This window comes from Anomaloglossus baeobatrachus, chromosome 5 (genome assembly GCF_048569485.1).
Source record: "Anomaloglossus baeobatrachus isolate aAnoBae1 chromosome 5, aAnoBae1.hap1, whole genome shotgun sequence".
Classification (NCBI taxonomy): Eukaryota; Metazoa; Chordata; class Amphibia; order Anura; family Aromobatidae; genus Anomaloglossus; species Anomaloglossus baeobatrachus.
Genome location: NC_134357.1, coordinates 143,577,583 through 143,605,432, shown reverse-complemented (window position 1 = coordinate 143,605,432; position 27,850 = coordinate 143,577,583). Strand labels below are relative to the sequence as shown.

The 27,850-nt window shown below is 50.0% G+C and overlaps 1 protein-coding gene across 1 annotated transcript in view; it reads left to right on the top strand.

Annotated features, from left to right (window-relative positions):
- Nucleotides 1-22,359, top strand: part of LOC142309794 (beta-microseminoprotein-like) — a 52,543-nt gene extending 30,184 nt beyond the window's left edge. The window contains exons 2-4 of the mRNA XM_075347248.1: nucleotides 2,684-2,795; nucleotides 7,362-7,464; nucleotides 22,128-22,359. Coding sequence (XP_075203363.1) covers nucleotides 2,684-2,795; nucleotides 7,362-7,464; nucleotides 22,128-22,254 — 342 coding nt within the window. The 3' untranslated portion in view covers nucleotides 22,255-22,359. The remainder of the gene's footprint in view (nucleotides 1-2,683; nucleotides 2,796-7,361; nucleotides 7,465-22,127) is intronic.
- The last annotated feature ends 5,491 nt before the right edge of the window (nucleotides 22,360-27,850 follow it).

Sequence of the window (27,850 nt, the reverse complement as noted above, 5' to 3'; positions counted from 1 at the left end):
GTGGCCCAATTTTTGGAAAAAAGGGAGACTCCGCTTGGAGTCACCTTGCGGTGTTTTACATGATTTTAGAAGGGCGTGCCATGCCTATATCTGTGTGTCCTCCTCTTTTTCCTTGTCCAGCTGTTTTGTTTTCGCATGAGTATATGTCCTTGTCACTTTCCAATGTGTTTGAGTTGTTTGTCACCTTTAGGACACCTTTGAGGGTGTTTTCTAGGTGTTTTTCTGTGTTTGTGATTGCCTGCCATTGTTTCCTATGCAGTTCGAGTTCGGTTCGTCGAACGTTCGACGAACCGAACTCGAACGGGAGGTCCGTTCGGCGAACCAACCTCGAGCCGAACCGCGACTGGTTCGCTCATCTCTACTTGTCAGGTGCAATATGCACTCAGAACCATGACCAGTTCTGGGTGCAAATTGCTAATCCCTGCCTAACTGTCCCTGTATCTAGCAGCATACATAAATAGATTCTAAGAAAAAGAATTTCTAAGGATCTTTTATCATATGCTGATGAGGCCAGGGACTAGTCACAAGGGCGATAGTTCCCTTAGCATGTTAACACGCCCCTGTGCTAATGAATGCTCAGAGTCAGAGGCATGGTCGCTTTCACCTCTGCTGCCACCGCTGGTTTTCGGCTCAGTGCGCGCGATCATAACGTCCCCGGACTTCTGGTCATGCACACTACATCAGTCAGAAGCCGGGTCGCGTACACATAGTACGCATGACTGGAAGTCCGGGACTTCTGATCATGTGACTGAGCCGAAATCCGGGCACGGTGTCTGCAGAGAGTGATGAGATCCATCGTGCCTCTGACGCTGTGCATTCATTAGCACGCAAACAGGGGCGTGTTAGATGCTAAGGGGGCTGACTAGCCAAGGGAAGTAATGTCCTTGCAACTAGTTGCTGACCTCATTACCATATCATAAAGGATCTTTAGAAATACTTTTTCAAAAGATCTCATTATCTATGCTAGTGTATACAGGGACAGTTAGGCAGGGATTAGCAATTTGCACCCAGAACTACTTGGGGTTCTGGGTGCATATTGCACCTGACAGGTTCCCTTTAATCAAATATCCCCTTTCGTAGTCTCTCTCTCCCTTTCATGATAATACAGTTCACATAGTATATGTGACGCCCCTGGACTAGTCAGGTTGTCACAGGGTACAGCACGCTCTTTATCTCCCAGTGCAGGACTCAACTCCCCATGGTTCTGGGTTCCCAACTTGCAGTACTGCCTCCACCAGCATCTAAAAATCCTAATCACACCTCGCACCACACCTTGTTAGGCACACCAGTGGGCTGCTAAGCTGGAATAGGGCCGCCCACCTAAGGGGTCAGGCAGGGAGGTGGGAGATGACATATCAGTTAGCTCCAGGGATGCGAAGAGAGAAGTTGGCTCCAGTGGAGCGAAGTGTGTGGAAGCTGGGAGTTGGAGCTCCCAGAGGAAAACGTAGATTGGGTTGCAGACGGTGGTCTGGACCTGGAGGAGTCGGAGACCCGGTCGCAGGAGATTGGGATTGGGTGCTGGCTGAGTCTAGGAGGACGGTCGGCAGCTGCAGTCCAATAGTCGGGCTGGGGTCGAAAGCACGTCGGGGTACTGGATCCTAGGTCGAGGAGAAGCTTCAAGCAACCCAGAAATTAACCTGTGAGGACAGGGCCTTTATGGACTGTTCCCACGAAGCTCAGAGATCAGGGGCACTAGCGCAACGAGGGGAATAGAGCTTTCCAAGCAAAGCAGCCCACTGAAATCCCAAGCGTCAGCTCCTGAGCAAGCTCCTCTGCTACCCATAGTAGGGAGCGGGGCCCGGACAGCTCCAAGGTTACGGGCCACCTGAACACTTTCAAATTCTGTGCATGGAGGCAGGTTACAGACCACCAGGCAGTGCTGCAGGGGACAGAACCCGGATGAGCTCTCCTAGAGGGCAGCGGCACCCAGAGACTTGGTTTACTATGTTGTCAGTGTTTTCTTTCTTTCTGAGTGAGTACCCAATTAACCCCTGCTACCAGCGAGCCTGCGCTCTCCACTGCAATCCATCCCACCATTCGGGGTCCCGGGGCCTTTCCCTACCCGTGGAGGGTAACGTCATCTAGCTACCCCACTCCATCACTCCAGATACTCCCAGCGGCGGTACTCCCTATTACCGCACACCATGGGTGGCGTCACAAACTATCTAACGCCCCTGTAAATAACCCCCTATCACGTTTCGGATCGACCCCGAGCCCCCGGGCCCGGAGACCCTCGAGCCACGAGTAGCACCCCCGGATGCGATTCGACCGCTGCCGGGGCGGGACTGGTCCGAAACATATACAGCTTTTTTTCTTTCCAAAATGAAGTGAACATCCAAAAGTATTTTTATTTGGTAAAAAACTCACTTTCCCACAATACAATCTGTTTAGTTTTTTCATATGCTTGTTTTACATTCACCCATAAAGTAAGTTATCCACAAATGCACAGAGCTTCTACAATATTTGTCAAAACTTTCCTGATACATTTCTTTTACTATGATATTGAAATATACTACAGTGATAAGCATGTCATGACTGCAATCATAAATCCTCATAAACAAGAGGTTTGTGTCTGATTTAGAGAGTGAGTGAATTTATAAAAACTACTTTTTTTTGGCTTTGGGGACCTAAAAAAGATCAATTACACTTATTCACTGTTTGTAAAACTTTGCCTTTTTTTCAGAAATCCTTTTTGGTGATTGCTTTGTTGGGTGCTGGGATCTTTGTGGGTGTTTGTAATGCCTACTGCTTTGAGCAACTACCTGAGGCAAATATAGATGGAGGAGATCCCGAGGGTAAGTTTTCGAGAAGGGGACAAAGTCGGTCGATACCTGGAACATATGACATTAAGAAATGCAACTTTTAACACCTGCCGCATAATGCGAGTAAATTTAGGCGTTTTTATTCATGGTAAAAATGTAATTAAAAGAAATACACCACACAAAGCTTCTACTTTGCATGTTAAATATTTTGGTGTATTAAGCATTCGTTTGCATATATCCAAATATAAACAACTTTACAACATACTGTATAACATAGACTTTTATCATATTCACCCACAGTGTATAGTAATACAGGTAGAAGGATTAAGCTGAGTTCCCACAATAAATATCTTTTCTTGTTGGCCACACCAAGTCATAATAAAAAATGTTTGTCTTTTTCTGGCTACAGTCACTCCAGATGAAGGACTTTCTATAGTATTGTAATTAGAGATTGGCAAACCTGCAGATGTCCGGATGTCTTAAAAAAATAAGATCTGGTTCAGGACCAGACTTGACCCCGGATGCTGAACCCCATATAAGTTTTAAAGACCCAAACTTAAGTGTTATAAAATGGTGTTAGTTAGTAAAGACTAGGGGGCTGCAAAAGGAATCAAAATGGAGATTAAAGGAGGACAATTATACTTACCGAGTCTCCGTGAGTCTGTCACACTGCTTTCAGGACTACTCATGAAAGCTTATGAATATTTACTGCTTCCCCCACCCACCCTCTGTGACAGCGTCTGTGATTAGTTGCAGTCAGACTGCTGGCGTGTCGGCGTCTAGGATTGGTTGCCCTCACAGTAGCTGTATGCGTCTGCGAATTGGAGTGTAAAAATAAATTAGAAAAAATGGCATCGGGTCCCCCGTATTTTGATGCCCAGTGCAGATAAATCAGACAGTTGGACCCTGCAGCCCCCAGCTGTTTGCTTTATTTTGGATTTGTATCAAAATACAAGGGAACCCATGCAGCTTTTTTAAAGTATTTAAATAATTTAAAAAAACGGTTTGCGATTATCCCAATATTGATACCCAAAAAACAGGATAAAGCAGACAGCTGGGGGCTGGTACACTCAGGCTGGGGAGGCCAATGGTTATCATGCCCTCCCTAGTCTAAAAAGAGAAGCCCACAGCCAATTCAGAATTCTGTTGCTTACAAAGCTCATCCTGAGATCCCTGGTGCGGTAGTAATCGGGGTAATATAAGTGGTTAATGACAGCAGTGGTTTGTCAAAAAATCATAGCTGCCATCAAGCTCTGGATTAGAATTGGGTACCAGTCTATGAGATCCCCCATTACTTATTGTGTAAGTAAAAAGAAAAATACACAGAGAAAAATCCTTTATTGGAAAAAAAACAAAAAAAACCCCAACACCCTCTTTCTACAATTTAATAACCCCAAAACACCCCTGGAGGTCCAATGTAATCCACACCACGATGTCCCATGACAATCCCGGCTTCGATATCTTGCGGTTACAGTGCTCCGGCACATTATAAAATGTGACCGAGCACTGTGGCGTTAAAGACACACTGGTGGAGGTGCAGCTGTGAGCGGTGACGTCCGTGAGTTCACCTGATGACACAGCTGTGGTTCCCATGATACCCCAGCTGTGTTCTCAGGTGAACTCATCTGAGGTGAACTCCATTAAGCTCATTGAACTCCATGCTTGATTACCAGATTAAGCTATGTGCGCACATTGGGTATTTGGTTGCAGACATTCTTCGCCAAATTTGCATCTCTTGGCAAAAAAATGAGCTGAAAATGCGATGCGTTTTTGACACATTTTCAGAGCGTTTGTCTGCCAGGACATGCACATTTGGTGCAGAAATGTCTGTAACCAAATACTCAATGTGCGCACATAGCCTAATCTAGTAATCCGGCATTTCGCTCAATGATTTCACCTGAGATCATAACTGAGTGAACTCACCTGATGTGAACTCATTGAACTCTGTGACCTCACCTCATCTGAGCTAATTGAACTCAATCTCAGATTACCAGATTAGTCATTATTTGCATGTTGACTATATGGTTGCAGACATTTCTGCAACAAATCTGCATTTTCTGGCAGAAAAATTCACAGAAAACGTGTCAAAAAGGCATTGAATTTTTGGTGCGGTTTTTTTTTGCCAGGCGATGAAGATTTGGTGCAGAAATATCTGCCACTAAATACTCAACATAGCCCATACATAGCCCCACATGTACACATAGCCTAATCCGATAATCCTTCATTGAGCTCAATGACTTCCCCTGAGGTCACAGCTGAGGTTCCCACGATACCCTAGCTGTGAGTTCAGGTGAACACACCTAAGGTGAACTCATTGCACTCAGTGACTTCACCTCTGGTGAGCTCATTGAACTCAATGCCAGATTACTGGATTAGGCTAAGTGCACACGTTGAGTATTTTTTTGCACACATTTCTGACCCAATTCTGCATCTCCTGGCAGAAGAATGCACCAAAAGCATGAAAAAAACCCATTGCATTTTTGGTACTTTTTTACCAGTTGATGCAGAATTGGTGCACAAATGTCTGCAACCAAATACTCAATGTGCGCACATAGCCTAATCTTGTAATCCGGCATTTAGTTCATTGAGTTCACCTGATTGAGGTCCCAGAGTTCAATGAGTTCACCTGAGGTCACAACTGTTGTACCATGGGAACCTCCAGCTGTGACCTCAGATAATCTAGGTAGCCTTATCCGGTAATTCGGCATTGAGTTCAATGAGTTCACCTGAGTTAGCGTTACGGAGTTCAATGACTTCACCTGAGGTGCGTTCACTTGAGGTCACAACTTGCCAGCTGTGTCCTTAGATAACTTCACTGATATCACTGCTCACAGCTGTTGCTCTGTCAGTGCTCAATTGCATTTTCTAATGTGGGGGAAGTAAACCCCAGCACTCGAATGAAGACAAAAAGGGGAGTATATGCACAAGTGGATTTACTGACAAACACTGCAAAAGGAACCTAACCAGAGCAACAGCACCGACGTTTCGGCATAGAGCCTTTTTCAAGGTTGTTGCATCACTGGCCAGAGCAAGGAAGCACGGGTCTCAACGGACAACCGAATATAAATAAAGAGAGGCAAGGTTCCATATGTTTTGCAGAGTGTGCGTAGGTGAGGACGTGACAGGGTCACTGTGGGAGGTGGATGGATGCCGTAAGTGAAGAGGTGACAGGGTCACTATAGGAAGAGGATGGACGCCTACAGTGGAAGTCCAGGATAAGCATGGGTGGCAGGGAGACAGGCTACAGCGGCGTCTCCCTGCCACCTATGCTTGTCCTGGACTTCCACTGACCAGTGATGCAACAACCTTGAAAAAGGCTCTATGCCGAAACGTCGGTGCTGTTGCTCTGGTTAGGTTCCTTTTGCAGTGTTTGTCAATAAATCCACTTGTGCATATACTCCCCTTTTTGTCTTCATGCGAGTGCTGGGGTTTACTTTACTCTATCTAGAACTTTTTACCCCCTTAGCACCTCCAATGAGTGGTAGAGCCTGAAATTCCTATTACTTGCATTTTCTAATGTGACTGTGCAATTCAACTTCAGGATGTAGCAGAGCCAGGATCGTCGTGGGATCTCATGCGGATTACATTGGACCTGCAGTGGTGTTTTGGAAGTTAATAGAATGAAAAAAGAGGGTGGTATATTGTTTTTGTTTTTAGAAAAGATTTTTCTCTGTGTTTTGTGTTTATTTCTTTTTACTTACATGTTTAGTAATGGGGGATCTCATAGACCCCTACCAATTACTTATCCAGTGCTTGATGGCAGTTATGATTTTCTTACTAACCACAGCTATCAATAACCCCTTATATTACCCTGATTGCTACCGCACCAGGGCAATCGGGATGATCCAGGTAAAGCACCAGAATTAACATTTAATGAATGTGCCAATTCTGGGGCAGCTGCGAGTTGCTATTTGTAGGCTGGGGAGGGCCCAATAACCATTGGCCTTCCCAGCCTGAGAATACCAGCCTCCAGCTGTCTGCTTTATCTTGGCTGGATATCAAAATTGAGTGGGGACCATACGCCGTTTTTTTAAATTATTGATTTAAATAATTAAAAAAAGCTGCATGGGGTCTCTCGCATTCTGATACACAGCAATGATAATGCACACAGCTGGTGGCTGCAGCCTCCAGCTGTCTGCTTTCTCTGTGCCATTTTTTTCCAATTATTTATTTATTTTTACACTCCTCTTCGGGGACCCATACAGCTAGTGTGGGGGAAACCAATCACAGACTCCGGCAGTCTGACTGCAACCAGTCACAGACGCTGTCACAGAGTGTCTGCGGGGGAAGCAGTGAATATTTATAAGCTTTAATGAGCAGACCCAGGAGCATTGTGACAGCAGCACAGAGACTTGGTAACTATAATTGTCTTGTTTTAATCCCCATTATTCCTTTTTTTTTTTTTTTAAATCCAGTTGGCTGAACTTGAACAGTGACATGGACTTCGCTGATAAGTCCATTTTCGGAGTTCACCCATCACAAATAGTATCCTTTTCCAACTCAAATGAATGCAATAGCAGTAAAATGTCATGAACAAAATTGGTGCAGGTTAGCATGAGAATTCTTTCGTTAATAAGTACCATATTTTTTATTTTCTAGGATGCATTCATGAAGGCGAAGTCCATAAACTTGGATCATCGTGGAGATTAAACTGTGTAGATTGTGATTGCTCTGAGGATGGAAGTATGAGATGTTGCTCTACGTAAGTTGTTTAAAGGAGTTTACCAGTCTATGAAAAAGTATGCAGTAACCTTTTGTCAAATCATGAAAATGTGTGGTGTGCACACTGTCACAATTCCAATGTATTCTTTGTGGGAGTGGATGGTTACTGTATTGCAAGTATCAAATTTGGAAAGTTGGGGTCATGTGCTGGTTAGATTCTCATCTGGAGTCTCTTAATAGATCACTGAGAGGAGTAACAGGGTCTAGTCAGCACGTGACCGGTCCGCAACTTGCATATGTGCAGTCACATGTCTACCTACTCGCACCATGAACACAAACTACGTGCAGTGTACACGATTAGGCAGTCTGTTGTCTCATTTCTGAAATGTGTCATCAGACCTTCTATGAATCTGAAGTTTTCCAACATGTTTTTGAGTTGCCCACCACAGCGCCGCAGCGGTCGCCTGTGGGACACTGCGGGGACTTCTCTGTAGGGACCCTTCTGGCCACAGGTATGTCAGGGTCACTTTCATGGGAGTCGTGACGCCACTCTCGGTTTTGTGGTCAAAGTGATGGGGGACCGCCACTGCAGTTTAACAAGCTTCTAGGGCTGATGGTCTCTGGTGGTATGGCCTCCCGAGAGTGAGGCTGGCCCAAGGGGCTTGGGTATATGTGTGTGGAACCACAGGTCGCAGAATAATTCAGTCGCAGTCCAGAAAGTCTTTTAACTTGTTTACTCACTTTTAGTTGGTTGGTGAGATACCCGGGCGATGCTGAGAATATACCAGTTGCAACCAGGAATTCCTGCAGGCCGTTCTGAGGGTAGCTATTAACTCGCCTTCCTTGCACTTCTTTTGTTTCGGATAACCCCTGACTTGCAGTATCGTGGGATTCATCTAGGGAAAGTTGCTACTGCCTCTCCTTCCCTTTCTGGCTCATTTGCCGGCAGCGTGGACCAGGTGAGGTGGCTTCTGGCCCAATCTCCTTATGGGTCTCCCTGTTGCTGCTGAGGCTCGAGCTCTGTATCTTTGGTGAGGAACCTCTAGTCCCCTCACCGGCAGGGTTAGCAGATCAATAAATCAATGTCTGGCTCTAGGGACCTGTTCCCTGTGCGTGTCCAATCACCAGCAATCCCCGTACTCGACTACCTCTCCTCAGGTGTCTTTAAGGCAGACTTCCTGGTTACTGTACTCCCCTGCTAACAGCTACCACACCTGCAGGGTCTGATTAGCGTGGCTGTACATCTGCTTCCTTCAGCAACTTCTGTACACTCTCTCAGATTGGCTTGCTCCTCCTCCTTTTCTTGTCTGCCACTGAAACCTAGCTTCCAGCCTCTCCACTACATCCCTTGCTGAGCATTGAAAGCAAACCTCTTCAGAGGCCACCCAAGGGTCCCTTCTAATGGTGTGGGAGACCTGGTTGCTATGTGTCTGTGCGTACACACCTCATTCTGGCCTTTGGAATTACTTGGAAGCACTGTCCCAGCATGGGTGCAGTACTCAGTGGTGCCTGACCAGGTCAGGGGCGCCTCATTTTTTTTTAGAGTTAATAGTGCCTTACCTTATTCTGGTTTTCCATTGCAGATTGAAAAGTGATCGAGAATGCAGAATGAAAAATTTCCATGCCGAATGAGAAATATAAATTCCAATGGGTGCATATTGTGAAAAAAATAGGGATTACAAAATTACCAAAATATATGGGAAAGGATCCATAAGCCACTCCATGAATGGAGATGTATGAGAAAAGAGAACATTGGAGTATATGGCTAAAAATAGTTTTATTTCATTAAATCAAAATATAAAATGTACAAGATGAACAAAGACAGCACAAGAAACTCTGGGTAAAAATAATACAACCAGTATATAGGAACCAGAAATGGGTATAGTGAGGTAGATAGCTGGGGGACAGATAGCTATTGTATTGATAACTAAAAAAGACTCACAGATGGAGATTAAATACCGCTGTGGGTATGTGGCGCCCCTGACCTGGTCAGGCGCCACTGAGTACTGCACCCACGTCTGGGTCAGTACAAAACAGGTAATCCCAGAGGCTGACTAGGATGTGGAAACACAGTCACTTTGGAACCAGGACACACACACAGCTTAGAGGGTACCCCTGGGCAGTCCCAGGGAGGGGACGTGGCCCTCGCATCCCAGCTAGTGGTGGGTACTGGGACTGGAGATGGGAGAGTGTGCAGTAGCAGCCAGAGGAGTAGGAGTGGAGGAGCCACGTCTGAGGTGTGGAGTAGAAGATCAGGACACGCTCAGACCCTGCACCTGTAGTGGCTACTGGCGGGGAAGAGCGGCTACCGTGTAGTGCTGCCTAAAATCCACCTAGTGCAGAGGTGGCTGAGTAAGGAGACTGCCGGTAGACCGAGCCCGCACGGGGAAACAGGTCCTCAGAGCAGGAACCCATTTACTTGGCCTGCCAAACCTGCTGGTGAGGGCACTGTATGTGCCTCACCAACCTACACCGAGTCCGCAGCATCAGCAGCAACGAGGGGGCCCATAAGGAGGATTGAGCCTGGAGCCATCTTAACCTTGGTCCACGCTGCCAGCAAACGGGCCAGAAAGGGGAGAACGGTAGTTGCGACTTCCCTGGGTGATCCCTGCAATACTACAAGTAAGGAGTCACCCCAACCAAGAAGGGCTAGGAAGGCGAGTCAGCAGTCACCCCTACATCAGCCGAAGGGACACCTGGTTCCACCTGGTTCATCATAGCATTACCCGGGTTGACTCACAGCTACCATCTGAAAGTGAGTAAAAACCCTGAAAGACATTGCTGCTTGTGTGTGAGTTCTTCTGCGACCTGTGGTACTACACACTTACACTGGGCCCTGGGGCCAGCCTCACTCTTGGGAGGCCAGAACAACTGACTGCATCTACCATCAGCCCCAGGTGCTCCCTAAACTGCAGTGGCGGTCACCCCCTGACCGCAATTGCGAGAGTGGCGTCACGATTCCCACTGAAGTTAACCTGACTAACCTGTGGCCAGAAGATTCCCAACATGTGAAGTGTACCGCCCCACGGGCTCGGCTGCGACCGCCGAGCCGCTTGGATCCGTGCTCGTACTGCGGGTGGTGGCTCGAGCCTCTCACGGACCCGGGGCTCTGCAAGGGAGTTGGCGCTACATGCGGGGACTTGGGTGAGGAGTTCCACGGCCGGGGCCGCGGTTGTTTGGTTTGGATTGTAAGTTCATGACGCCACCCACGGGTTGTGGTGAATGGATGGACACAACCGCTGCCGTTAACTAGGCGTCCCAGGGACGGTGTTACGCAGCTTGGTGTTGACCCCTCCGTGGGTAGGGGAGCGATGGTCCCGGGGGCCCGAGGGAGGTGCTGAGGCGGGGGAGCGGGTTGGACGCTGGTGCGGTGCAGCGTGGTGCGCGGCCTGAAGGCACTGGTGTACTCACTCTGACACAATACACTCGAGTCTCTGGTAAACCAAACGGAGTGATGAACGGGGCCCGCAGCCGGCTGCAGCTTCTCCCAGTATAGGTTGGTGGTTTCCGCCTTTCTCCTGCACCTCTGTGTGTAAATGTTTGACTCCTATGCCTAGACACCGGTAGTCTGCTCCCCGAATTGTATATCCCATAGGAGCCCGTTTGCCCGCAGACGCTGGCCCTTTGGGTCTCTATGCCTTGGCGGTGGCTTTACCCTGTATGGTTGGGCTGTTGTCTTCTAACGGGTCTTGTGTGGGATAGTTCCTTAAGTCCAGTCCGCAATCAGTTGATTTGACTCGGCCCTGTCGGTTCAGGGCTTCATCTGGGTCTGAGTACCCCTCCTGGTGCTCCGGTTTCCAATCGGTTCCCCAGTTCGGAACCGGCGGGCCACCGCCCGACCCCGGTCCCTACGGTTCCACCGGCTATAATCCCAGCTCCTGCAGGCGGCCACCACCATCTGCCTCCTTGCCAAAGGTGACTGGGCTCCGACCTAGCCACCGGAGTAGTGTATGGCAGGCCTGGGCACAGGACTGCCCTTGAACTCGTCCTCCCTCCTTCACTGTCAAAACTACTCTGCACTGTCAACTTAAACTTGTGTCTGTCTTTTCCCGCCTCCAGGCCTGTGAACTCCTCGGTGGGCGGAGCCAACCACCTGGCTCCGCCCCCTGGTGTGGACATCAAACCTGGAGGGTGGTGACAAGGTTTTTAGATTGACTGATGTCACCTAATGGGGAGGGGGTGTGGTGTTGTGTGTGTGACTACCTGGGACGACCTGACTAATCCAGGGCGTCACAGAAGTCCCTGAAGACCCTGAGGTGACCTGAAGGTAATGTGGGGCTCCACAGGTACCATAGGATATCCTCCCAAAAGGTAATATATTCTAATAAAGATCAACCTTACCCATAAAGTGCACCATGACACAGTAGTCAAAAACGAAAAGTCGGTTATATTTACCCAGAGTTTCTCGTGCTGTCTTTGTTCATTTTGTACATTTTATATTTTGATTTAATAAAATAATACTGTTTTTAGCCATACACTCCAGTGATATCCTTTGTCATACATCTCCATCCCAGGCAGTAACTATACAGTTCTTTACATTTGATAGAGTAGTATATGTCTTGGAGCTGGAGTACTTTGAAGTACTGATACTCAATTTAGTTTTAGATGCTTCTATTACATTTAAGAAATAGCAAGTGCCAGGTTCCAATAGATTTATTCTTACCTATTTTAAAGGGAATCTGTCACCAGTTTTTTCAGTATTGACCCAAAAGTATCACCTTCTGCAGCTCCTGGGCTGCATTGCATGAAGGTGTACCTGTGCCGCCCCCACATCAGTAGCAGCCGGGCTGCTCAGATAGGGACCCGCAGTGTGGCTCGAGGGATTCTCCGGACCCGGGGGTCATGCGGACACTCCAAATGAAAGGGGGACGTATTTGTACGGGATTTGCCATAGTCAGACTGTGACGCCACCCACGGTGTGTGGTGAAGTATGGCACCACCGCTGCTGTTGTGGGACACCCGCGGCGATGGGATGGCAACTGGTTGTTAACCCCTCCGTGGGTAGGGACGGTTGCCCCGGGACCCGGTGACTTGGTGCAGGGGACGGTGATGGCAGGGTGCGGCGCGCCTGGTCAGACCAGGGAGTCTCAGCTTACTCACGGTTAAAGAAATCAGACAAGTCCAGTGGTTAACCAAGGTGCTGGTGGCTGGCCGCCAGGGCCGGGTGTACTCTGGTCCTCCACCCGGGCTGGTGGTCTCTGTCACTTTCCTCTGCACTGTGTTGTGATGTGGTGGACTTCCCGGTGAGTCATTGCTCCATTCATTGTTTGTGGGATTGCTGGGTAGAGTCGAGTGCTGTTATCAACTGTCTCCAGCAGTCTCACAAAGAATGAAAAGTGCTGTGCCATTGATGCACCTTTTCGATGGAGCATTTCAGAGACAGAAGCATTTTATACTCAGAAATGCTCCACTGTCAAACTCCCACCACTTCAGAAGTTGTCATCTAAAATTTGGATAGGTGAGAGCTTTTAATGGGAATAAGCCTTTAAGTAGATGTATACCATAACTGCAGAAGAAAACACTGCTGTAAATATTGTGATGAAACTTATGACATAGTGCTTCAGCAAAGCTGTGTAAAATATCAAAGCTTCATTTTTGTTTGCCTATAAATAGAAGAATAAGATATACTTATTGCCGTAAATATTTGTGTTCCGTATTTAGCCACTGAAACAAATAATAAGGAAGCCTAGGATTGGCTATGTTGTTGTAGTAATTAGAAAACTTTCTCATCTTTTTTAGCTTTTCTCAATCACTTTTTTTCTCTCTTTTCTATTTGGTCAAGGTTTATTGAGGAACATATTACTGCAGAATTATAGGGGTTGTTTGGTCTAAACCACAAGTCTGCAGTCACTCTACGTGTCACTCTAAGTAACTGCAGATGCGTGAATCATCACATCACAGACACCGTGTGCGGAGAGAATTCTCTGCTGTCAGCACTGGGAACAGGTGGTCATGTGATTGCAAATATGAGATATGCATACCCTTGGCTAGAATGTGTGTTCTGAGGATTCTCAAGTCTGCAGTCACATAGAGTGACACATAGAGTGATTGTGTGACGCCCTGGCAAAATCAGGTAGTCACACACAGTAGGACCCCGCATAACACCATCCCACACAGGGTTACACACAGCCGACCAGAAACCCTAGTCACCCTGCCCAGGGTAGGAAATGCACACCAGTGGGCGAGACCAGGCGGATGGAGAATGCCCACCTAGGGGTCTGGAGAACCCGGGGCGGGAAAAGAGTTCAGTTCAGTTCAGGGAGTCTGAGTTGAAGTTCAAGTGGAGTGGAGTGGAGTAGTTGAGGAGGAGAAAGTGAAGGCTGACACAGAAAGAAAAGGTGTCGGGGTTGGAGCCCCGGCGTACTGGCTAGGTGGTAGACGGTGGTCCGTGTCTGTCAGAAGACGGGAAGATGGCTGCCGGAGATCCGAGGTGGACCGGGGCAGGGTTGGAGCCCGCCGGTATAGACACCGGAGAACCGACCTGGAAACCGTGCACAGAGGGGGTACTTGGACCCTGAAGCCAGGACCGGACAGCCTAGCTAATTAAACAATTGAGGGTAGGATTATAGATCCTGTCCCAACCAAAGTCCCAAAAGCAGACAACAGCCCACCGCAGGGGATACGTCATCCGCCAGGACCCGGTAGATCCCAAGGGCCAGCGTCAGCGGGCACGGCTCCTAACAAAAGGACCGGGAGTGGACTCCCGTGTTTCACACCGAGAAGAGAAAGTGACACAGACCACCAGCCCGGATGTTGGAACAGATACACCCTACTGCGGCGGCCAGCCACCAGCACCTTGGTTTACCATTGGACTTGTGTGATTCATTTAATTGTGAGTAAACTAACATCCCCTGATCTGACCGGGCGCGCCGGCCCCTGCAGTCACCATCCTCAGCATAAGAGACACTGGGCCCCGGGGCATCCATCCCTACCCACGGAGGGGTTAAAATCCAGCTGCCATCCCATCGTCCCCCGGGTGCCCCACAACAGCAGTTGTGTCGCCCTGGACAAGCCAGGGGACACAGGTAACAACACACACCCCCACCCCCCGCAGTTCACAGTAGACATCCCCTAAGTGACCTGCTTTCTGCCTTGGGCTCAGACTGACACACCAGGTGGGCGGAGTCAGGAGATGGAGACGCCCACCCAGGAGTTAGCTGGCCTGAGGCAGGAAACAAGCCCAGTCGAGTTCAGGCAGAGGAAGAGAGAAGGTCTGCAGTGAGGCAGACATAGCCAGGGGCCTAGGTTGGAGCCTAGGGCCTCGTACAGAGAGTCCGGCAGACGTGAGTGGCCGTCTGCAGGGAGCCGGGGAGACAGCTGGTGGAACCGCAGGTAGCCGGGGCTGGGCGGTGGCCCCCCGGTACTGAATCGGGGAGCCAGCTGGAAGCCGGAGTGCAGGAGAAGCGTGCACGGAGGTGGAAGAAAGGACTTATACCACCAAACTGGGTCAGGGGAGAAACAACTGCAGCCGTCTGTGGGTACCCGTCCATCCAGCCGAGTGTTTTACTAAAAACTGTGTCAACGTCTCAGGCTGAGTGAGTACCACAGTGCCGCAAGGCGTCCCTGCGCCCACCAAGCCCTGCATCTCCCAACTCATCACTGGGCTCCAGGATCACCAACCCCTACCCACGGAGGGGCAACACAACAACTGGCTGCTCCATACCATCCTTCCCGGGATCCCCACACAAGAGCAGCGGTGGTGCTAACGAATCACCACAACCGTGGGTGGCGTCACGGACAATAACCAATCCCCACACCCAAAACCCCCCTTTCACTCACGGGCGAGGAGCGCCGCTAGAGTCCCCGGGATCCGGCCCATCGCTCGAGCCACCGAGCAGCAGCAGGCCGCAGCAGCCGCGGCAGCCGGACCCGAGCAGCAGTGGGAGAGCGCGGCGTCCCCTCCTCCGCCCGCGACACAGTCATGGTACCACATTTCACCACACACCATGGGTGGAGTCACAGACAGTTCACGGCAAATCCCGTACAAATACGTCCTCTTTTATTTTAAGTGTCCGCGCGATCCCCCGGGTCCGGTAGAATCCCTCGAGCCACACTGCAGATCCAGTTCCGAGCAGCCCAGCTGCTGGCACGGGCGCGGCACACCTCAAAACCTGGCCTCATGAACAGGATTGTAACCCATCCACCTACCTGGTGGAAGTGCGCCTTGTCCTGGACTGTCAGTGGTGCTCTGCTGCAAAATTTTGAAAAGCCGCCATTTTGCCACCATTTTTGGGCGTGACAAACGACAACCCAGCGTCTTCTTCCCCGAGAAAGGGTGCAAAGTTGAAGCCCCGCCCCCTGGGAACACGGCCGGAAGGAAGTGATACCCTGAGGCCAAGAACAAAACTAGAGAGCCGCGTCTGCAGACTGCTCCTGAAAAACCAGGGGGGCAGGCGAGAACTGCGGCATGTGACCCAAGGAGATAAGAGGCAGGGACACCAGGACTCTGCCATCTTTTGTTCCTGGACATCATCTCGAGAGGATGTCTGCCTGGTCCGGCAACCCGATCATGGAGGAACTTGCTCCCGGGACTGCTGGGTGGAATCCCAGACCGCGAGGATGTGCCGCAGGATCCAGACTCAGGCCAACCATATGCTGGCAAGATGGACGGCGGAGATGAGGGATCTGGCTGCAGCCATCCAGGCACACGAAAAGGAGATGGCCTCGGAGGAGCGGGTAAGCAACCCACGCGCCTATGTTCACCGGAACCGGATCAACTGGCTGAGGAGCTCGGTCTGCCCCCATCCGCCACGTCGCCTCCCTCGCCGCCCGCACCTGCAGTTAGTGACCCAATCGGTCCGCTGCCCCAAGCCATGGCAGCGGTACCCGTGACATCTGCCTGCGAGGACCCGGCAATGGGGTCCTCGGGCCACGAGCACGCCACCGCTCTGGCACCCGTACCAGCCTTGCAAAGGCCAAAGCCCGGAAGACATTCCCTCCGGCCCCGAGCCCAGCCGCACCAAAGATAACATCACCCCCAGTCCCGAGGATGGCTGCGCGCTTGATGACGTCGGCCCCAGCAGTCCGCCCGGCCGCAACAGAGGCGACGCCCGACCGGAAGTCGGCCCCAGTAAAGACGCCGACCACTCCCCAGTATCTGGTCCCGGCTGAGGTGCAGCCGGGATGTACCTGTAGGGCGGCAAAGCAGGCCGCGGATCATCGGAGCCCTCCACTTCAAGGGAGGCCGGTTGTAGCCGGCAGCGAGGGTATCCGGATGGGCCAGGCCCCTGAACAGGAGGAAGCGGAGCACAAAATCAGTGCCCCGTACTGGGAGCGGCAACGGCAGCAGCTGAAGACCGAGATCGCTGCCCGGGAAAAGCGGAAGTCAGAGGTGTTAACCCGTACCTACCGGGAAAAGGACAATCTCCGGCAAGCAACCTTCCGTGTGCGGGGCCTGACGTACCAAGGACAGGTCCGGCATTTCAATGCCCAAAAAGGATGGGGCTTCATCTACGAGCTGGGCAAGCACGCCAAAATATTTGTTTCCCAAAGGGATGTAGCCCCATACCTGCCCACGGGCAACCCAGATCAAGACATGGAGCCGGGAGAGTTGGTCTCTTACACCCTGTACTGCGGAGAGAGGGGGTGGTTCGCCCTGGATGTGAGGAAGTGGGTGAAAGATGGTGACCAGCTGTACCTCCACCCCCCTCCACCATTTCCAAGCTCAGATGATGAGTAAGGTAGCAGTTCCCGGCTACTCCAGTTTACCCCATTAAAGAGTTTTTCAGTTTATATGCACCATGGCTTTTGGACTGGAAAAGCCAACCCAAAAACTTTTGGGCATTGTAAATATCCCAACCTACCTTCTTGTTGCTTGCCGCAGTCTCTGGAGAGGCTGATTGGAGGAAGGGCCTGCGGTAGAGTAGGCCGAGGCCCAGTCACTACTGCAACCGGTGACTAACCTCGAGGCCAGGGGTCCCCAGACTTGGGGCCCGTGACAAGGACTGCCGGGTAAGGAACTTTTTACCCGGCCCGTATGGGCGTCACCCAGATCCGTTCTTGAACTTGGGAAAAGGGGTGTGAACCAGTGTTAGCGGTGGCACCAGGGAGCCGGTTGTTTTGGGTGGGGGCGATGAGAAGGTGGTCCGTTCCGTTCCATTCTGTTTACAACGTTTAAGAATTGTGCCTCCCGCAAAAGGGAAGAAATGTTTTTACCTGTTGAAATGTTATTATTCTTGTTATCCCTTTTCTATTTTCACAGTTCCGGTTTTAATAAATGTTTGTGGTCGGACAGCCGGACGACGGTCTGTATTTAACAAAGGGGGAATGTGACGACCTGGCAAAACCAGGTAGTCACATACAGTAGGCCCCCGCATAACACCATCCCACACAGGGTTACACACAGCTGACCAGAAACCCTAGTCACCCCCCCCAGGGTAGGAAAGGCACACCAGTGGGCGGGACCAGGCGGATGGAGAACGCCCACCTGGGGGTCTGGAGAACCCGGGGCGGGAAAAGAGTTCAGTTCAGTTCAGTTCAGGGAGTCTGAGTTGAAGTTCAAGTGGAGAGGAGTGGAGTAGTTGAGGAGGAGAAAGTGAAGGCTGAGACAGAAAGAAAAGGCGTCGGGGTAGGAGCCCCGACGTACTGGCTAGGTGGCAGATGGTGGTCCGTGTCTGTCAGGAAATGGGAAGACGGCTGCCGGAGATCTGAGGTGGATCAGTGCAGGGTTGTAGCCCGCCGGTACCGACACCGGAGAACCGACCCGGAAATTGTGCACAGAGGTGGTACTTGGACCCTGAAGCCAGGACCGGAACCAGCGGCCTAGCTAATTAACCAATTGAGGGCAGGATTCTAGGTTCTGTCCCAACCAAAGTCCCAAAAGCAGACAACAGCCCACCGCGGGGGATAGGGCATCCGCCAGGGTCCGGTAAATCCCAAGGGCCAGCGTCAGTGGGCACGGCTCCTAACAAATGGACCGGCAGCGGACTCCCGTGTTTCACACTGGGAAGTCCACCACACAAAACACAGAGTGCAGATGAAAGTGACACAGACCACCAACCCGGGTGTGGGATCAGATACACCCGACCACGGCGGCCAGCCATCAGCACCTTGGTTTACCATTGGACTTGTGTGATTCATTTAATCGTGAGTAAACTAACATCCCCCGGTCTGACCGGGTGCGCCGGTCCTTGCAGTCACCATCCTCAGCATAAGAGACACTGGGCCCCGGGGCATCCATCCCTGCCCACGAAGGGGTTAAAATCCAGCTGCCATCCCATCGCCCCGGGTGCCCCACAACAGCAGCCGTGGTGCCACATTTCACCACACACCATGGGTGGCGTCACAGACAGTTTACGGCAAATCCCGTACAAATACGCCCCCTTTTATTTGAAGTGTCCACGCGACCACCGGGTCCGGTAGAATCCCTCAAGCCACACTGCGGATTCGGATCCGAGCAGCCCGGCTGCTGGCACGGGGGCGGCACAACTGCAGACTTGTCATTGTTGATCAGACAAGCCCTTTAACTAAGTATTGGGTGCACATAGATATTAGGACCCAATAAATTTTCATATTACTAAATGGGAGAACTGAAGTGAGCACTAGTATATATTATGAGTGCAAGCCAAAAAATACATAATACATAAGGATAAGGCTGCACATCAAACATAGATAATAGTATAATGCCATAAGCATAACGAAAAATATGGAAGCATACTATGAAAAATGCCACTTGCTAACTTGAAAGTGTGAATAATGAAATGCATACCTGCCATGAATATTAGGAAAAAAACATGGCCAAAAGGGGCGGAGCTGTGTTCACATTCAGAAAAAAACCTTCATATTACTAAATGGGATAACTGAAGTGAGCACTAGTAGGGTATTCTAGAATTTATTGTGTAGTTAATGTATGATTTCTGTTATATATATATATATATATATATATATATATATAGATGTTGTTGTGTGTAGTTGCCAAGTGTTTGTGTAGGGCACTGTAAATGTTCTGGGTGTTGTCTGGGTGTGGGTGTGTGTGAGAGCGGTGTTGTTTGTGTGTTGCATTGTGTGTGTTGCGTTGTTTGTGGAGCGCTGTGTGTCTGCAACGTTGTGTGCGTGTGGTGCTGTGTGTGTTGTGCGGTTTGTGTGGGGTGCGTGTGTGTATTTTGGAGGGAGGTATGTTTTGTGCAGTGTGTGTGTGTTGGAGGAGTACTCCTGGGGAGAGAGGAGTATAATAGGAGGAGTAGTCCTGGGGAGAGAGGAGTATAATAGGAGGAGTAGTCCTGGGGAGAGAGGAGTATAATAGGAGGAGTAGTCCTGGGGGGAGAGGAGTATAATAGGAGGAGTAGTCCTGGGGGGAGAGGAGTATAATAGGAGGAGTAGTCCTGGGGAGAGAGGAGTATAATAGGAGGAGTAGTCCTGGGGGGAGAGGACTATAATAGGAGGAGTAGTCCTGGGGGAAGAGGAGTATAATAGGAGGAGTAGTCCTGGGGAGAGAGGAGGATAATAGGAGGAGTAGTCTTGGGGGGAGAGGAGTATAATTGGAGGAGTAGTCCTGGGGAGAGAGGAGGATAATAGGAGGAGTAGTCCTGGGGGGAAAGGAGTATAATAGGAGGAGTAGTCCTGGGGGGAGAGGAGGATAATAGGAGGAATAGTCCTGGGGGGAGGAGTCTAATAGGAGTTTTAGTCCTGGGGGGAGAGGAGTCTAATAGGAGAAGTAGTCCTGTGGGGAGGTGTCTAATAGGTGGAGCAATCCTGGGGGGAGGTGTTTAATAAGTGGAGTAGTCCTGGGGGGGAGGTGTCTAATAGGTGGAGTTGTCCTGGGGGGAGGTGTATAAGTGCCCATTGTGTGCGGGGGGCATGGCCGAGCGGGCAAAGTGTGCGGGGGTGTGGCTGAGTGGGCAAAGTGTGCGGGGGCGTGGCCGAGCGGGTAAAGTGTGTGAGGGGCGTGGCTTGACCAAACCGAGCGGGCAAAATGTGCGGGGGGCGTGGGCGAGCAGGCAAAGTGTGTGGGAGGCGTGGCCTAGCGGGCAAAGTGTGCGGGGGTGTGGCTGATTGGGCAAAGTGTGTGGGGGCGTGGCCAAGCGGGTAAAGTGTGCAGGGGGCGTGGCTTGACCAAGCCGAGCGGGCAAAATGTGTGGGGGGCGTGGTCGAGCGGGCAAAGTGTGCGGGGGAGCGTGGCCGAGCGGGCAAAGTGTGCGGGGGGCGTGGCTGGGCCGAGCCGAGCAGGCAAAGTGTGCTGGGGGCGGGGCCGAGCGGTTAATGCGACGGTTGTCACTGTAATGACATCATTTTGGAGCAAGACAGACAGACAGACAGAATAAGGCAATTATATATATAGATACAGAAATACTTGGAATATATATATATATATGTATATATATTCTTCCAAGTATTTGTCTGGTGTACCTAACCAGATGGGAATAATTACTGAGAGACATAATTGAGATTGAAAATATACACTAATGTGGGTGAAATAAGTATTGAACACATCAACAATTTTCTAATTAAATATATTTCTAAAGGTGCTATTGATATGAAATTCTCAGCGGATGTCTGCAATAACCAATCCAATACACACAGACAAAGAAAAATCAAACCATTGATGATCATAAATTAAGTTATATGTGATAAAGAGAAATGACAGGGAAAAAATATTGAACATATGAAGAAAGAGTTTGGAGGTGGGAAGATCATGGTATGGTTCTGTTTATCAGAATACGGCACTGGCAAACTTCATATTATGGAAAGAAAGATGAATGGACAAATGTACAAAAACATTTTTTATAATAATCTGGTGCCATCTACAAGGATGATGAAGGTGAAACGAGGGTGGACATTTTAGCAAGACACTGATCCCAAACACATAGCACAGGAAACTCTCAATTGGTTTCAGAGAGAGAATATAAAGCTGCTAGAATGGCCAGAAAATCACCTGACCTGAATCCAATAGAAAATTTAATGAAGGAACTAAAGCTAAGAGCTCATAGAAGGAGACCATGGAACCTTCAGAATTTGAAGAGTGTTTGTGGGGAAGAATGGTCCAAAATCTCACCTGAGCAATGCAGGCGACTAGTTCCTCCATACATCAGGCGTCTTGAAGCTATCATCACCAACAAAGGCTTTTGTAGGAAGCACTAAATAAATTTCAGTAAGCGTGTTCAAAAGTTTTTCCTGTGTCATTTCCATTATTACACATATTGTGCTATCCTGCCATTCTCTTCAGAAGAAGTTAGCTCCATTAAGGACATATATTTAATGTAATATGTTTTCTTCCAGTCATTCTATACAGATATTATGGTGTACAGTGTTTGTTGTGCTTTGCAGCCATCTACTGGCCATAGAACACATAACTTAATTTTTGGACATCTATGGTTTGATTTCTTTGCCCGTATGGATTGGATGAGTTGTTACCGACATATGGTGAGAAATTCATGTCAATTACACCTTTAAAAATATATTTACTTAGAAAATTGATGACATGCTCAATAATTATTTCACCCGTTGTATACCTATTTCTATGGTTTGCTATCTTATTTTAATATATGACATAAGTTATATTTTAATATTAATGTACCTTAACAATTTTGGACAGTGAAGTGAGCCAATTTATTTGATAGGGAACCAATTGAATTAGTTTCAGTGATGTGAAACCCAGGATATAAGAGATTTCTTATTTGAGCTATACATGGAAAACGTGTGTATATCATAAGTATATCAATATATACAAGTATAATAGTTTTTTACTCTATTTTCTTTTTTATTCAGGTCTGGCCGACCAGTTGGATATAACAAGGTGAAGTGCGAAGTAATCTTTGACGAGGAGACCTGTATCCACCGTGTGGTTAGAAAAGATAATCCAAACAAGACTTGTAAACATGCCATGGTGGGCTAAATCCAGTTCTGAATGAGAGGAGAACTAATTGATATAAACATTCACAATAATATCAGTTACAATATATCTTGACATATACATTATTTTTAGCACTGTGTGTGTTCATTGTAAGGGCTAAATAAATAAAACAGCTTATTGCATATGATGAAATGAGACATTTTTGATTTCTTGATCCAGTAACATGACGTCTAGTAATAAAAGTTGATACAAGATTTGCTTTGTCTTGGAATACAAAGAAGATGTCTTTTACATTACATATAGCTAATTCAAAGGAAAGAAATAACATGAAAAGGTCTACTCATTAGAACATGGCCCAGATAATAAATGTTTTTTTCAGTTTCATATAAATAACACATAAGGGTTGTCCATGATATTTTTTCCTAGGGTTCTAGCCAGAGGCGTAGCTAGGGGTTCGGCTCAGAGGGGCGAAACTTCTGAGTGAGCCCCTAACCAGGTAACCATATTTACAACGATGGTGTCGCAGCCTAATAGCTTGTGTAGGCAACCATATTTTTGGTCCAAGTGCGATCCAACAAAATATTGGATGGCATTCGGACCAATGTTATCCAATGAGGCAGTGCACATGTTCGATTTTGTCCTTGGACCGAGTGGTCTATGAAAAAAAAAAAATTGCAGCATGCATGCGCAGACTGGTACGGTTAAGTGTAGCGGGCTGTAGATGGTGTTCATGCTGTTCTAAGCACTTAAATTGATCACGTACCCTACCAATAAGTCAGACTAAAGCCTCATGCAGATGTAGCTAGAAGTATGCCAATCGCACACTTGTGGTCACATGACGGCTCGCTCTCACCATCGGCACTGGAAAACCCTGACAGTGCACTGTGTGCATGCTATGAGGATTCACAAGTCTGCAGTCACAGGCCATTAAACAGCTACCAATCGGCTTCATATAACCAAACGGTTGACTATCATTTAAAGGTAATCAGTCAGCAGGTTTTTGCCCTCTAATCTGAGAGCAGCATAACGTAGGGGCAGAAAGCCAGATACCAGCGGTGTGTCACTTACTGACCTGCTCAGTGTAGTTTTGATAAAATTACTGATTAATCAGCAGTAGGTTATCATTATAGGACTACTTCGCGTGCTGCAGGTAGTCCAGCATATTCATGAGCTGTGTATAACTGCTAGATCTGCAGCAGAGTAATCATTGTTTTTATCAAATTGACAGAAAACAGCTCAGTAAGTGACACATCGCTGGAATCAGGGTCTCTGTCTCTACATAATGCTGCTCTCAGAGGGGCGAGCAAAACCTGCTAACAGATTCCCTTTCAATGCAGCAATTGTCCAGCATAAATGCTCCCTTAGATCCAGGTACCGTATTGGTGACTCCTTCTCTCAGTGCCCTCACACTGTCTCTCATATACTGCTCCTCTCATACTGTGCCCTCACATTGTCCCACATATACTGCTCCTCTCATACTGTGCCCTCACATTGTCCCTCGTATACTGCTCCTCTCATACTGTGCCCTCACACTGTCTCTCGTATACTGCTCCTCTCATACTGTGCCCTCACACTGTCTCTCGTATACTGCTCCTCTCATACTGTGCCCTCACATTGTCCCTCGTATACTGCTCCTTTCATACTGAACCCTCACACTGTCCCTCGTATACTGCTCCTCTCATACTGTGCCCTCACATTGTCCCTCGTATAGTGCTCCTCTCATACTGAACCCTCACACTGTCCCTCGTATACTGCTCCTCTCATACTGAACCCTCACACTGTCCCTCGTATACTGCTTCTCTCATACTGTGCCCTCACACTGTCCCTCGTATACTGCTCCTCTCATACTGCGTCCTCCCACTGTCCTTACTGCCTCCCATAATGTGCTGTCACTCTGTATACTGAGTGAATGCTACTATTCCCCCTCCCACACTTTACAGTAAAAGTTCCTCCCATCTATAGCTCCATGGTGGAGCACTTAGCTTCTTATCCCTCATCTTTACCTCCTTTGTGGTGCTCTCTCACACGCCCTGCACCCCCATATCCCACACACATCCTGCACCCCTATATCCCACCTTGCCCCTCATATCCCACACACATCCTGCACCCCAATATCGCACACTGCACCCCATATCCCACAAACCCTTCACCCAAGCCTGTGCCCCCATATCTCACACATTGCACCCCCATATCCCACAGACCCTGCACCCCATATCCCACACACCCTGCATCCTTAGATCTCATACAGCCTGTATCCCAACTTACACCTCTCTCAAATACTCTGAACCCGCATATTCCACACACCCTGCATCCAGGGTCGATGTCAGCATCCGACACACCCGGGCAAATGCCGAGGCCCTGGACAGCTGGGGGGGGGGCAACTAGCCGTCTTCAGTCCTGCGGGCCTCGGGCTGAGTTCCAGGGACTGCAGTGCTTGGGTTGGCAGCTGCACTATCCTGTATCCTGGATAGTGCGGTTGCCGACCCTTTAATCCACACTGACACACACTATTCATGGTTGAATGCTCCGTGTTCTTCCTGCATTGAAGTTCATCTGTGGGCCCCCACTCCTGAGCTGTATGGGCCCTCTCGAAGCAGTAGGTGTCCCCTCTTGAGCTGTATGGGACTTGCCAGAGCCGTATGCACTGGCCCCACAGAGCCGTATACACTGCCACCTCAGAGCCGTATGTGCGGCCACCGTAGACCTGTATGCCACCCACCCCAGTAATGTGTATGCCCCCAGAGTTGTATACTACTCCAGTAACATCTATGCCCCCCAGGAATAAGTATGCACCTCAGTAACATGTATGCCACTCCAGTAACGTCTATGACCCCAACCTCTCCTGTCATTTATATACTGTATCCCCCAGCCCTTCCTGTGATGTATATACTGTAGTGCTAGCTCTTCCTGTGATGTATATACAGCAGTCTGTGTGCACTGTGCGCGGCCATGTCTGTTAGTGACGACCATCACGCAGTGCGGCCTGCACAGCCACATGCCCAGGAGGAGCTGGACGGAGACAAGCGGGGGAGGGGAGGAGGCTGCTGCCAGCTTCCCCATAATAAAATTATCTCGAATGTGTCTGTTTCGCCCGGGGACCAGGGGGTACTCAGATCCGGGCCACAGAGTCACTTCTGTGGGTATCACGATGGCGTGACCCGGTCTGTGATCCCAGGCTCCACAGAAAAAGGGGATTTGGGTAAGGGGAATTGTCCGTGACGCCACCCACGGTTGTGGTGAGGTTGGAACACCACCGCTGCTTTAGATGGGGATCCCGGGAGCGATGGTATGGAGCAGCTAGATGTTATTTCTCCCCTCCGTGGGTAGGGGGTTGGTTGTCCCGGGGCCCGGTGATGGGGTAGCAGGGGGCAGGGCGCAGTGCTGCAGTGCGGTGCCCGAGGGCACGGGTGTACTCACAAGAAAGTCACACGGAGTCACTGGTGAACTAAGAATTGCCGGTGTCCGCGGCCTCCGGTACGGGGGTGTTAGAGTCCCACACACGGTGCAGCAGCCCTTGTTGTTTCCTTCCCTGCAGCAAAGTGCCTTTTTCTCCTCTCTCTTCCTCTTTCTCCTCAGCCGGGAACGGGGAATCTACTCCCCTGTAGTGATCCGGGTACCCAGGTACCGAGGGGCCACCGCCCGGCTCCGGCTACCTGTTCTGGCCCCTTCCTCACTACGGCCTGCCCCGGCCCTTTTGGAGAACGCTTCACTCCCAGCCGGGAGCTAAACTCCAGACCTCTGTCCTGTCTGCACTCCTCACACTCTCTGCTCCAGCCCCTCCCCTCTCCTCTGCTTTTCCCTTACACTGGGGGCTGTGCTTGTCTGGCTGCACCGGTGTGAGATCATATTACCAAGGAGGATTAACTCTTTATGTGACAACCTGGCTGTGCCAGGGCGTCACACACCCCCTTGGTAAAACACGGCCCGTCCTCGGGCCGGCTAGGCACCGACATTTTATTAAACTGGAAAAGAATAAAACATTTTAAACATTTTCAATCTTCCCACCGCGGGATGCACATTGCTTCAACGTTGCAACAACAAATAACACTTTTAATAATAACTGTGTAACGGGTCCTTCAGTCACCCACCCAAACAACCTAGCCTTGGTGCTGCCCCTAAAACCCAGGCAGCACCCCTTGACCCCAGTCCAGGAACAGCCCCAAATTGGTCAACGGGACCGGTACTTTGCTGCCGTTGCGGCCGGGCGGACTGCCGGAGCCGTCGTCATCTCCGTCGCGGCCGGGCGGACTGCCGGGGCCGGTGGCAGGGCGGTGACAAAGGTGAGGCCTGGGGACCCCAGGTCTGGGTCCTCCCCAACAGGTGCTGCGGGCTCTGCTACCGGTAACAGGGGTAACGGGTCGGTGCATCGCTGCGGCGGCCTCTCCAGGAACCAAATGCTGGCAGAGTCCTGGCGTCCCTGCCTTTACAGTCCTTGTCACATAAGCTGCGGTTCCTTCTTCCTGCTCCCCCTTGGTACTCGGGAGCAGTCCTTCCAGCAGCTTTTAAAGTTTCTCTTTTCGCTTCCGGTCCTCCGGAGCTTCACTTCCGCACGCGTTCTCAGGGGGGCGGAGCCTCTTTTTCGCGCCCACCGCTCGGAGAAGAAGGCGCCAAGTTGTTGTTTTTGGCGCCTAAAATGGCGGCTAAAATGGCGGATTTCAAGATTTTTGCAGCGGATCACCACTGACAGTCCAGAATAAGGCGCACTTCCTCCAGGTAACTGGATGGGTTCGATCCTGTTCGTGACGCCAAATGTTTCGCCCGGGGACCAGGGGGTACTCAGATCCGGGCCACAGAGTCACTTCTGTGGGTATCACGATGGCGTGACCCGGTCTGTGATCCCAGGCTCCACAGAAAAAGGGGATTTGGGTAAGGGGAATTGTTCGTGACGCCACCCACGGTTGTGGTGAGGTTGGAACACCACCGCTGCTTTAGATGGGGATCCCGGGAGCGATGGTATGGAGCAGCTAGATGTTATTTCTCCCCTCCGTGGGTAGGGGTTTGGTTGTCCCGGGGCCCGGTGATGGGGTAGCAGGGGGCAGGGCGCAGTGCTGCAGTGCGGTGCCCGAGGGCACGGGTGTACTCACAAGAAAGTCACACGGAGTCACTGGTGAACTAATAATTGCCGGTGTCCGCGGCCTCCGGTACGGGGGTGTTAGAGTCCCACACACGGTGCAACAGCCCTTGTTGTTTCCTTCCCTGCAGCAAAGTGCCTTTTTCTCCTCTCTCTTCCTCTTTCTCCTCAGCCGGGAACGGGGAATCTACTCCCCTGTAGTGATCCGGGTACCCAGGTACCGAGGGGCCACCGCCCGGCTCCGGCTACCTGTTCTGGCCCCTTCCTCACTACGGCCTGCCCCGGCCCTTTTGGATAACGCTTCACTCCCAGCCGGGAGCTAAACTCCAGACCTCTGTCCTGTCTGCACTCCTCACACTCTCTGCTCCAGCCCCTCCCCTCTCCTCTGCTTTTCCCTTACACTGGGGGCTGTGCTTGTCTGGCTGCACCGGTGTGAGATCATATTACCAAGGAGGATTAACTCTTTATGTGACAACCTGGCTGTGCCAGGGCGTCACATGTCTGTGTGTGCGTGTATGATGTGAATCTATGTATGTCAGTGTGTATGACTGTGTATAGATTTTTGTC